This window comes from Zingiber officinale, chromosome 2B (assembly GCF_018446385.1).
Source record: "Zingiber officinale cultivar Zhangliang chromosome 2B, Zo_v1.1, whole genome shotgun sequence".
NCBI lineage: Eukaryota > Viridiplantae > Streptophyta > Magnoliopsida > Zingiberales > Zingiberaceae > Zingiber > Zingiber officinale.
Window position 1 is genome coordinate 66830212 of NC_055989.1, and position 12953 is coordinate 66843164.

Below are 12953 nucleotides of genomic sequence, written 5' to 3' on the forward strand. Positions count from 1 at the left end.
TTCCGGGAGCAAATCGGGCGCAATGTGGAGGTGTATGTGGATGATATACTTATCAAGTCCCCGTTAGCCGTCAACCTGATCGAGGATGTGGAAGAAACATGCAGAACTCTTCGGCAATATGGGCTGAAGCTAAATCCCTTGAAATGCCTTTTTGGGGCTAAGGGGGGGATTCTTGGGCTACCTGGTGACCGAGCGAGGAATAGAATCTAATCCAGAAAAAGTTCAGGCGCTACAGGATATGCAGCCTCCTCAGAATTTAAAAGAAACTCAAAAGTTGGTCGGTAGAATAATAGTCCTATCAAGATTCATTTCCAGGTCTGCAGACCGGGCCGCTCCTTTCTTTAAAGTGCTCAGGAAGGCCTCCAAATTCCAATGGGATGAAGATTGTACCCGAGCTTTTGAGGAGCTGAAGAAGTACTTGGAGACTTTGCCATCTCTATTTAAGCCAGTTGTCGGGAAGCCCTTGTGGGTCTACCTATCTGCCACCCCCGAGGCCGTAGGGGTTGTGCTTGTTAAGGAACATGATAATGTACAACGGCTAGTGTATTTCTTCAGTCATCTATTGAAAGGGGCCGAGGTGCGATACACGACCCTCGAGAAATTGGTTTATGGATTGGTCCTTATGGCTCGGCGGTTAAGACCTTACTTTTTATCACACCCTATCACGGTTTTGACCAATAGCACTATGGGAAGAGCTTTAACTAATGTAGAAGTTGTAGGTCGACTTATCAAGTGGGCGATGGAGTTGGGGGAATATGATATACAGTATCAACCGCGCACAGCCATTAAGGCACTGGCCCTAGCTGATTTCTTAAAAAAAATTCATCAAACCAACTCTGAAGAAACTCGGAAGGTATATGTGGATTGATCGGCTAATCACCAAGGAAGCGAGGTCGAGGTCTTATTAATATCTCCTCAAGGGGATATACTCCAATTGGCGGTTCGATTGAATTTCCAAGCCACCAACAATGAGGCAGAGTACGAGGCTTTGTTGGCAAGACTACAAGTAGCCCGGCACGTAGGGGCAGCCCGAGTAATCATCTATTCTGATTCCCAGCTAGTAACTCAGCAAGTAGCTGGCAACTTTATGATAAATTGCGATAAATTACAAGTGTGTCGGGAAGCTTATGAGAAGATGAAAGAGGAATTCGCAGAGACCATGGTAACTAAGATCCCCAGGTCGGAGAATGAGAGGGCAGATGAGCTAGCAAAGATGGTCAGTTCCTTAACCACTTGGGTGTTGGATCGGTCAACGACCCAAACTTTTCTGATAGCTCAGATAGATCTGCAAAATAATATAAAAGCAACTATTGATTGGCGGGCACCCATGATCAACTATCTCAGGCAAGGTATCTTACCGACCGATCCGGAAGAAGCACGGCTGATCAGGAAGCAAGCTCATGCTTATGTCATGATCGGAGATCAGCTCTACAAAAGGTCCTTCTCTAGACCCTTACTCAAATGCTTGGGTATAGAGGAGGCCGACCAGGCCTTGCGAGAAATACATCTGGGATGCTGTGGCAATCATGTAGGCGGTCGGACATTGTCTCGCAAAGTACTCCTGGCCGGATATTTCTGGCCCACCTTACAAAGAGATGCTCACAAATTGGTAAATACCTACCTATCTTGCCAGAAACATCAAAATTTAACACATCGACCTACAGCTCTGCTAAGAACGTCTATTGTCTCATGTCCTTTTGATTAATGGGGAATGGATATTGTGGGACCATTTCCGATGGCACCAAGTCAGAGACGTTTCTTATTGGTAGTGGTAGATTATTTCTCTAAGTGGGTGGAAGCGGAGGCCCTAGCCAGGATCACAGAAGATGTCGTCATACAATTTCTATGGAAGAACATTCTTTGCAGATTCGGTATTCCTCACAAACTGGTGTCAGACAATGAAAGACAATTTCAAGGGAAAAAAATCTAGACCTGGTGCAAGGGGTTCGACATCACACAAGCCTTCACTTCAGTAGCATACCCACAAAGCAATGGTTAGACTGAGGTAGTCAACCGAGAAATAGTACGAGGTCTAAAGGTTAAGCTGGATCATGTGGGAGGCAACTGGGTGGAGGAGCTGTCAAGCATCCTATGGGCTTATCATACAACACCTAGAGAAAGTACAGGTCTGATACCATTCCACCTGGTTTATGGCAATGAAGCAGTCGTGCCCATAGAAATTGGAGTGTCATCAGTCAGGAAGACATTATACGATGAACACACAGAGCGGCGGTTGGCTGAGCTGGATCTTATCAGCGAAACCTGCGACAAAATGATGGCTCGGCTAGAGGCTTATCGACAAAGAATGAGACAAAATTATAACAGAAGAGTGATTTCTCGATTCTTTGGGGAAGGAGATCTGGTCTGGAAGCAAATCAAGCCAGTGGGGGATGTAACCAAGCTAGCACCGTAGTAGGACGGGCCTTACAAGGTCATCAAGAAGTTATTGTCCAGGGCTTATTGCTTACAAGATGAACGAGGCAAGAAGCTAGACCGACCCTGGAATTACTTGCGACCTTATCGAGTCTAAAGGAGCATACCAAGAAGAGTAAGCCGGGCGGTAAGTCGAGCCGTCACTTACCCGACAAACCAGGGTAGTGGACCGGGGAAAAGCAGATCGGAAAGAGCAGAAGAGGATGTGAAAGCGGAAATTGTATGCCCTAATACTTTTTGTGGCAAAACTAAGCAATTTTAGCAAAAGTAAGCCTTATAATGCAAAGGGAAAAATAGCAAAGTACTTTACAAGAAATTGTTAAGTCATTATATACAAGTAGCCAAGAAAGATCACTTGAAAGGAGAAAAAACTTCATCGGGGATCTCTTTAAGGATCCGATCATGATCTAAAAATTCAGGAGGGGGAGCTGAGTTCAAGTAGCCTTGCTCATAAAGTTGACGCAGAGCCCTGGCCGCCCCGTAGATAACAGACGTGGAGAAACGTCGTCCAGCTTGTGTACAGAATTTCGGAGAACGAAGGTACAAAGCGCGGCTCTGTTGACAGCGGTCATTTTCTCCTTCTTTGTAAATGGCCAGGGTTGTTGATGCCCCTTCTGCAGTAGTTCGAGCCTAAGACAGTTCATTTCGGGCGGCTAATAGTTCTGCTGCTTGGGATGTCAATTGGGCCTCCTGGGATTTTAACTTCTTGTCTTGCTCTTACGCTAAAGTCTCGCCGGCGCACAGCTTTTGAGCCAATTGGTCCATAGCTCGCTGATGCTCCAAAGCTTGCTGGTCCATGAGTTGCTAGTGTACAAACTCAACTTGGCTTTTTTCTTCCTTGAGGTCCTTAAGCTTTTGGTCAGATATCGTCAAGGATACCTCCAAGCTATTCTTTCTGGTTAGAGCCTTTATTTCAGCTCTCAAGGCGTAACTAGCCTGCGTTGGGTTATTCAATTGAAGCTCCAGTTCAGTTACTTTGTCCTGCAGCATCTTATGTTGACAATGAACGGCATGAAAGGATTGATTTACTATCAAGGACTCTGCGCAGGCCTGGGACATAGGAGAAACATCTGATGAAGATGAAGAATATAATAGTTGTAGTAAATAGTCAGGGAATCTGACCTTGATATATAGCTCAGAGAATCTATCCATCTAGGCGAGGGGTGGCAAAAGTTCCATCTGATGCCTACTTTCTTCCCACACAGTGGTAGGTGACCTTTCAGTGTCAAGGAGCTATGGGAACATCACGCCGAGATTGTAGCCCAGCCTCAAAAGGAGTGGTGGTACGATAGTAAAGAGGAACAGGTGGTGGCGATTGAGAAGGCCCCGCAACGGAGCTAGAAGGCCCAGCAGCCGACCCCGAGGGAGCTGAGGGAGGCACAGGAGACGGTTCTGGAGGTGAGGTAGCTGGTGAAGGGTGTTGCGAGGGGCCAGCTTCAACGCGTTGAGGCTGTTGCGAAGCAGCGGGTTGAACCAGTGACGGATCAACCTGAACTTCGGGCGGAGAAGGTTGAGCTAGCGGAGGCTCAACTAGAACCGTGGAGGGATCAGGAGGGATATTTGCTTGGCTCGGGATAGGAGCTTGGGCTGTAATAGGAGACGAAGGAAGAGAGGCGGTTGCAAGCGGGGGTGAAGGAGAAGGGATGGTGGAAGGGCCTGGGTCTGGCATCGAAGGAGGGGCTCGGCGGCGAAGTCTCTGAGACAATGGTTGATCATCCGAGTCAGACTCTTCAGATGGTAGCCAAGCCCTACGCCGAGAAGAAGAGGCGTCACGAGTCAAGCGGTCGTTTATCGAGCGTGCTTGATGAGCCGCCTGAGAAGTTTCTCTAAAAGCAGGGTTGGCGTAGGGAACGTTGCATGATCTTCGACCAAGGCCAAGACCAGGGATATAAGTAGCTCTGGGAGGATTAACCGATTGAAGAGGAGTCGAATAATGGGCCGGGCTGTGCGTGGGGCCCGGGGGCGAATAGGGGTAGCCGGCCGGGGTGGACGAGCAGTCCGGGGGCGAGTAGGGAGAGCCAAGGGAGCAGGTCGGACACTGGAAGACCCTCGGCTAGCAGACCGGGGTCGAGGATTTGCTGGGGAAGCCCCACCGGTGGAGGTCGAAGACGAGTAGGGAAGTGCTCTTCTTTGTAAAATGCCTCGACCCCGCCTCATGATTTCCATGTCACTCAGAGGAAGAGGTTGAACCTCTGAGGCACGGGTTAAGACTTCAACTGCACAGGATAAAGTAGGAGGTCAGTGGCAATAGAAAAAACAAAATATTTTTGAAGTGGGGATAGAACTGAAAGGGAAGCTTACCCAGGGAATGAGGCGTATCCGGAGTAAGATAGCTCAGGCGGAAGTAGGCAAATAACTCCTTGGACAATAAGCGGGTTAAGTTTAATTGACAGCCCACTAGGCGAGAGGAAGCCTCTATATAGGAGGTATCAAGATGAAAATCCTCCAGCGGCGGGCTCGGGGGAAGTGAAGATTGCCATCGCAAGGGCCACTCCACCTCCTGGGGAAATCGGATGAAGAAAAATTTGTTCCTCCAGCTTGGGTCAGAAGGCGGCAGGGGCGAGAAAAAAGTAGTCCGAAGACGAGGCTGGAAGCAGAAGGTGCCTTCTTCCTGTTGTCGGAGGGTGAAAAAGCAATGGAACAAGTGGGCGGACCAGGACAACTTGCAAACGTCGCAAAGTACCACGAAGCCGCAAAGGAGCCTTATAGAATTCGGCGTCAACTGTCCTAGAGGAATCTTGAAATGGCGGCACACATCCGAAAAGAAGGGGTGCAGAGGAAGACGAAGGCCGGCCACAAAGTGCTCCTTAAAGAAAGTGCAATATCCATTGGAGGGTCAAAAAATTGGTGTATCCTGGTAGGAATGACTACATGCGCATTATCCCCGACTCCGTAGGTATAGCGCAGGTCATCCCGATGCAATTCATCGAAAGTGGATGAACCAAGGTAGTACACCGCCGCCAAAGAAGGAAGAAAAGAGGGGGACGCCATGAGAAAAGAAATGGAAGGAAAGAAAAAAGATCGAGCGGGAAGCCAGCAACGCAAAAGCAAAGGTTCGGGAATGATACTGGACTCCAGCGGAAGGAAGAGGAAGGCGTGCAAAGCCTAGAGGCGAAGCTTGAGGAGATTACTTATAGCTGCCAAGCAGAGGGGCAGTTTCGTCAGACTATCATCCATCGGAGCAAAATAATTGGCGGGAACAAAGAGAACCGATGGATCTTCCTTGAAAATAACACCCAAGGGTATATTTGGAAAAGTACCGGCGCGAAGTACGAGAAGATGGATCTCGGAAAAAGACACTAGTTATGGAAAAGTGTCCTCGCTTTCCTGGTCTGGGATTAACCCTCAATTTCCCGGCCTTAAGTTAGCCTGACCTGGATTGCAGGGAAAAGAACAGACCGGGAGGTAGGGCCAAGCCAAGAGGGTAAGCAAAGAAAGGCGAGGAAAGCAGGTCGGGTAAAAGAGGGATTCTCGACCGGGGTCCAATAAGACAAGCTAGAAGGCCAAAACACATTCGTAGGTTCGCGAGTCGTATCGATTTGGAAATATGCCATAAAAGGATGAACATACTATAAGAAAGTTGATAAGCTATAAGAGAAAATTGAAGGCCGAGGGTCATGTCACATCACAAGAAGGTTAAACACGCTAAATTGTAGATAAATCTGGAGTTTTTAGCAAATAGTTTGAACGAGAGTTGGATAACTACATCTTTACATCAAAAGGGCAGTACATAATGCCATCTCAAGGATTATGGCCAGCAGGAGGCTCCGGAAGGAGGAACAAGTCGTCATCATCTTTAAAAGAAGGAAGCGACTCGTCTGGAATCTCTTTCATCAGGCGGGCAGTATCTAAGAAATCTTCTGAAGGGGCAGCGCGAAGCAGATCCTGTTCAAACATTTGGCGAGCCCCGCCAGCCGCGCCGGAACAAAGCATGAAATTCATCAAACCCCCTATCTTCCTCAAAAAGAAAGGGGAGGTGGTGTATGCTCGCCTGTAGGATCTCAGACGACCAACTTCGCCCGCCTGGTAATTTGTTAACTCTGCCCGAGCCTTTTCTGTATCAACTCTGGCCTTCTCGGCATCAACCCGGGCCAAAGTCAGATCTTGTTAACCCTGAGAAACAGCCCCTGAGCTTTCAAAAGGTCGGCCTGCATTGATTTGAGGGTCGTTTGGCTGGCCTCCCACTGGTTGTGAAGGGCCTTCTCTCGGTCTGAACTAGAGGCCAGTTGATCCTGGACATCAATTAAAGTCTTCTGAAGGGCCTCTCGGGTTTCCTGCAGACTCATCAACTGGGCGTCCTTGGCGTCCAGCTCCACCACTAGAGAGCGATGCCTCTCCACTTCAGAAGCCAATTTGGACTCGCTTGTTTGCCGAGCCGCTTCCAAAGTCTTTATCTTATCAAAAGCCGCATGAGAAATGTTGCGGGCAGACTCTGCAGACTCCCCAATCAATCGAAGATAATGCGCTAAGTCCCCAGGGGTCGGATTGAGGGGATCGCGAGGAGTTAGCGGCAGCTCTAACTCCTGAAGACGAGCCTTCAATACTTCATTCTCCTTCTGCAAGCGAGCGGCGTATTGAATGGCGCTCAGATTGGCGGAACAGGCCCGTGTTAGATAAAGGAAGAAATATTACAAAAGATTCCAGCAGAGGAGCATTGATACAAGAAGACTTACAGAAACAATCTGACAAGCCGCTTGATCTAGCCCCACCATCGGGGGATTCTTCCAAAACTTCTGATTGCCTGAGTGTCAGGCCGCCGCTAAATCACCCTGTAGTTCAATCAGGGCAACAGGGGGAGGAGCCCCTTCAGCAGTTTCTTCGGCGGCGTCTGACCCTGTGGAGGAAGGCAGGCACCAAGAGTCAGTAAAGGAATACTTGTTGCGAATTTTCCTCCGAGATCGAGAAGTAGAGGCGGGAGCAGCTAACGGAAGGGAGGCAGATTGAGTTGCAGAACTCCCGGGCTGGTCCATTAAAGGAAGGGGTAGCTGCCTAGGAGAGGAGGCCTGAGTGGGAAAAGAGTCCTGATCAGGAGTTATAGCCCGACCGAGGGTCGGGGCTGATATGTGAGGCGACATAATGGGAACTTCCGGCCCCAAAGCAATCTCCCGATTAGGAGTAGCAGCCCTGGCTTCCGGAGAATGGGGAGTGGCAACGGAGCGACGACCAGAAGGAAGAGGTGGAGGTGACGCCTGAGTCGCTGGAATGACCCTCTTCCTCTTGCGCTGGAGCCTTAGAAGTTTGGCCGCGCGGGGGAGACGTGGCTCGCTCCTCCTCGACCTGCTCTACAGTGGCCAGGTCAACCTGCTCTACAGTGGTCAAGTCTTCTACAAGAGCCACATCCAGGGGAAGGGCCGAGGAAGCTTCCTCCTGGGTCGGCACAGAGGGGGCGAGCTGAGAGGCAGAAAGAGCAGACTGCGAGGCAGAAGGGTCAGACCGGGAAGAGCCCGCCAAGTTCTGCTTAAGCTCCGCACTTAAAACTTTCAAAATAGAGAAAGACTGGCGTTTTATATCGGAGGAATATGCTCGGAGCATGGCATCCTCTGCAAAGGGAAAGAAAAATACCTCAGTTGGCGAAGAATAGCAAAGAGGAAAACGGGTTCTTACCTAGTGGAGCCCTGATGTCCGCCTGAACTAGGCTGAGCCCGAACAAATACAAAAAGCCTTCCAGTAGCAGTATAGACAAGCGAACGCTCACTCCTTGAAGTTTTTCAGAAGTGGCGTCGTAGGAAGGCTAATGGTGATGTACAGGAAGGTCGGAAGGAATATCAGGGCGCCAAGGGATCGGTTCGACCAAGGGTAAAGATGTAGGTAGTCTAATAAAGAAGAAGCATGACTTCCACCCCTTGTTAGAAAAAGGCATGTCAGAGAAGAACTTAAAACCAGGCATAGCCTGTACCATAAACACTCCTGGTTCTGATCGTTTAAAAGAATAGAAGTGATGGAAGAGATGCACGGTTAGGGGAATTTGGTATATACGGCATAGAATGGCAGTACCGCAAACTGCTCTGAAGAAGTTGGGAGCAAACTGGGAAGGGCAGATACCAAATTATTGACTCAGAGAGGAGATAAAAGGATGGATGGGAAAACGAAGGCCCCCCAGAAGTTGATCCCTAAAAACGGTCATAAAACCTTCAGGAGGGGACGAAGGATGCTCATTGGGTGTGGGAATATGAAGTTCGTATTCTTTGCCAAGCCTCAGGTCAGACCGAATTATGGACAGGTCATGGTTGTCTATGTCAGAAATAAAACACGAATACCAAAAGGAGGTCTTACCGTCAACCATTATCAAGGGGAAGGAGGTTGAGGAAGGGGTCAGTCGAGAAGAGGAAGAGCACCAGGCATGAATAGTCTAGAAGGGGGAGGGTCGGGACACCAGAGAAGGCGAAGCAACACGAAGACGAAGGCAGTCGAAACGCTCAAGGCAACGACAGCGGACTGCCTTTAGGGCTTATAAAGAAAGTCTTCCTAGGGAATATCGAAAAGAGGCGTCGAGTATATTTTTGGGTAAAGCGCCCAAAGCCGTCTGATCATAGAACGACAGATTTTTCTGGGAGATTGTGTACAAAAAGGAGTGGAGTCGGCGGCGTCATACGGCGTAAGCAATAAAGGCGTGGGACAGGTGTCGAGCCCCTATGAAGCATATTAATGATGGACGTGATAAGGAAATCATGAGATAAAGCGGGTGTACAAAAACGCCTCCCACACGATTTTCTCGGGAAACGGCGAAGAAAAGGGGTGAGAATGAAATTCGAATGTGGCGAGACCAGGACTGAGTAAGATTTTAATATGTTTTCCTCATAATACATCTGATATGGTATATTTCGTGAATGCAAACAAAGTGGAAGCAATCTCTTCGAGTAATTCCCGGTCGGGAAATCACCTCCAGGTCGGAAATATCTAGCCTGATCTGGAAATCACCCCCAGGCCGGCAGTATCTATCCTGGTCAGGAAATTACCTTCCAGGTCGGCTGTCCCAGACTCTCGCCCCAGTGAGAGTTATAAGTGAGCAAGGCTCTCACGTCCAATGACCTTCCAGGTCGGCTGTCCCAGACTCTCGCCTCAGTGCGAGTTATAAGTGAGCAAGGCTCTCACACCCAACGACCTTCCAGGTCGGCTGTCCCAGACTCTCACCCCAGTGCGAGTTATAAGTGAGCAAGACTCTCATGCCCAATGACCTTACCGGTCCGCTGTCCCAGATTCTCGCCTCAGTGCGAGTTATAAGTGAGCAAGGCTCTCACGCCCAACGACCTCTCAGGTCGGCTGTCCTAGACTCTCGCCCCAGTGCGAGTTATAAGTGAGCAAGCCTCTCACGCCCAATGACCTTCCAGGTCGGCTGTCCCAGACTCTCGCCCCAGTGCGAGTTATAAGTGAGCAAGACTCTCACGCCCAACGACCTTCCAGGTCGGCTGTCCCAGACTCTCGCCCTAGTGCGAGTTATAAGTGAGCAAGGTTCTCACGCCCAACGACCTTCCAGGTCGGCTGTCCCAGACTCTCGCCCCAGTGCGAGTTATAAGTGAGCAAGGCTCTCATGCCCAACGACCTTCCAGGTCGACTGTCCCAGACTCTTGCTCCAGTGCGAGTTATAAGTGAGGAAGGCTCTCACGCCCAACGACTTTCCAGGTCGGCTGTCCCAGACTCTCACCCCAGTGCGAGTTATAAGTGAGCAAGGCTCTCACGACCAACGACCTTCTTGGTTGGGGCAATGATTTTCTTGGCCTATCCTCAAGCGTCTTATTGGCTTTAGTCAAAGGCTCATATGTTAGGAGGTAGAATGGGGTAAGCAAGTTATTTTTATTACTATTATTTCTGCTAGACATATTATACGAACGCAGGTGCTCTATAAAAACATGAGGATACCCAAGACAGAGTGTGGGGTTACACCATGAATGGAACTCAGAAAATAGGTTTTATCCCATTAAAGTCAAAGGTACATTTTTCAAGGGTTTACACGGCTACCAGAGCCGGAGGCTTGATCCTTTCTAGTTAAATGAGCTCGGACTTTAATTAGATCCTCTGTAATAAGATCAATAGTACGCTTCAACTGCCCGATAGTTTCATCTTTGATCTGTCCTTCCTCTTTTAGAAGAGCTACTTCATCCTCATGCTTCCTCTTCAAGTAAATAATATATTGCACCTGACTCTGGAAGTCCGATTGAGCTTTATGCTTGAGAGCAACTTCAGCCCGGGTTCTGGATTTGGCGGTCAGCCAAAGGTTTTCCATTTCATGCATAAGGGACGCTTGAAGATCTCTGCTTGCAGTCATCTCCAATAGGATTTCTTCTTTTTGAGCCAGTAGTTCCGTCAGAGCTGCAATTTGTTGAAGTGAGGCTTCCTCTTTCTGAGCCGATAACTCCAGTAGATGGGAGGTTTGCCGAAGTAAAGAAGCAAGTTCGCTAGGTTCTGTCGGGGTTCCATGAAGTCAAGATATGGTGTTGGCAAACGGATAGCCGGAGGTAGAAGATGCTCGGACCTTTTATAAGGAAGGAGAAGCTGAAAGGATTCCCATGAAATTTAAGTCGTCACTTGGGAATTGTGCGACATTTATGGGAAAAGTGTGCGCTCGGAAGTTGAGGAGTCAGCATATGCGCGTAAGAGCTCGCTAGTCTCCCAGGGCGGAGGGAAACTTTACAAAAGATAGACGGAAGACAGGTCAGCGGAAATCGCAAGAGCCAGGTCAGGTAACTCAAGGACATAGGTCTAGTCAGTCGGACTAGAGCCTCCTTTGACTAGACTTGAGGGGGAGGTTTGTGATACGGTGCATGTTTGTGGGGTCAGTAAGGTGAGGTGGTCATAAATCAAGCCTACATGGAAGTCAGAAGTCAAGCTTACATGGAGGTCAGAAGTCAAGCTTACATGGAGGTTAAAAGTCTAGCCTCCGTACCTGGTCAGAAGTCAAGATTACATGGTCGTGGTCAAAGTCTTAGCTGACGGGGTGGTCAAGCGATAGGAGTATAAATTTGACAAGGGCCAACCCTGATAGCGGTCCAAGACAGGGCCCATGGGCCAGGTACATTTGAGGATTAAGCCCTTAAGTCAATGGTTAAGGAAAGAAAGCCTTGGGCGTAGAATAAACAAACTTGGCGTGTAGGTCAGGACGTAGAAGCCAAGGATAACGGTGAAAAGAAGCAGGTCGGGGAAACAGACCTGGCGTACAGGTCGGGACATACAAGTTAAAGATAACGGTGAACAGAAGCAGGTCAGGAAATAGACATAGCGTGCAAGTCGGGACATACAAGCCAAGGATAACGGTAAATAGAAGCAGGTCGGGAAACAGACCTGGCGTATAGGTCGGGACATAGAAGCTAAGGATAACGGTGAACAGAAGCAGGTCAGGAAATAGACCTAGCGTACAGGTCGGGACATACAAGCCAAAGATAACGGTGAACAGAAGCAGGTCTGGAAACAGACCTGGCGTACAGGTCGGGACATAGAAGCCAAGGATAACGGTGAACAGAAGCATGTCAGGAAATAGACCTAGCGTGCAGGTCGGGACATACAAGCCAAGGATAACGGTGAACAGAAGCAGGTCAGGAAATATACCTGGCGTACAGGTCAGGACGCACAAGCCAAGGATAATGGTAAACAGAGGCAGATCGGGAAACAGGCCGGGTGTGCAGGTCGGTACATGGAAACCAAGGAGTACAGGGAGCAAACGCAGGTCAAGAAACAGACCGGTCAGGCAGGTCGGAACGTTCAAAAAAGGTAGATCCGCTACCTTAGCGGCCCCCCTAGTGCCGGCCCCACGGATATGGAGGGAGGTTCATGCAGGTACACAGGCCATAGGCGCATGGCGGGGTAAACCCCAGGTCGTCAGTTCCTGAGAATCGACCTCTGGTCATTACGCCAGAAATACCATGCGCCCACCGTCTGCGCTACACCCTGGGGGCAAGGTCAGAACGTTCAAGCTATGGATAGTAGTGGATCGAAGCAGGTCATGATGTATACCCAGCGTTTAGGCACTACAGGACAAACAAGTCAAGGAATCGTAACCGCTTGTCAGAGAATGTCAGAGAACAATCAAGGTGTCAAGGAATATGCTAACAGTCGGGGCGCACAACGCCTTCGATTTTGTCGCCCTCCTATCAGGAAGAGTCACGTGTCAATCACCGCCAGACAAAGCCTGACAGCCGACATTCCCTGACACTTGCCAGGTCCCAGAGGCATCCGTTGTAGTATAAAAAGAGATATCTTGTCCCTTATGCAGGTACGTTCACTCGTCATTTCTCACTAGTCTTTACTTTTTCGTCCTTGCTCTGTGATTCCTGGGGAAAAAGTATCTGACTTGAGCGTCGAAAGGCCTGATCCGGGGACTTTTTCCCTGATTTATGGTCTCTAACGACCCGTGGGGCTCGTCTGAGTGTACACAGAGCAACAACGTCATCGTCCTGGTCATCTTTCTTCGTCAGCTGTCCGTGAGAACCTTTCCAGGGGGTGCAGGTAGATCCGAGGCTTCAGCGACTTTCCGTCAACTTCCAACACACCAAGATCTGCCTTCATCCGACTCAGCTTCCGGACGGGAT

At 49.3% G+C, this 12953-nt stretch overlaps 1 protein-coding gene across 1 annotated transcript; it reads right to left on the reverse strand.

The window, feature by feature from the left end:
- Window positions 1-3150: 3150 nt before the first annotated feature.
- LOC122048317 (classical arabinogalactan protein 9-like) lies at window positions 3151-4102 on the reverse strand. The gene is made up of 3 exons (XM_042609903.1): window positions 3721-4102; window positions 3313-3503; window positions 3151-3222 (listed from the first exon to the last, which is right to left on the reverse strand). Exons 1-3 carry the CDS (start codon window positions 4100-4102, stop codon window positions 3151-3153), a joined length of 645 nt encoding a protein of 214 aa, XP_042465837.1.
- Between the last annotated feature and the right edge of the window lie 8851 nt (window positions 4103-12953).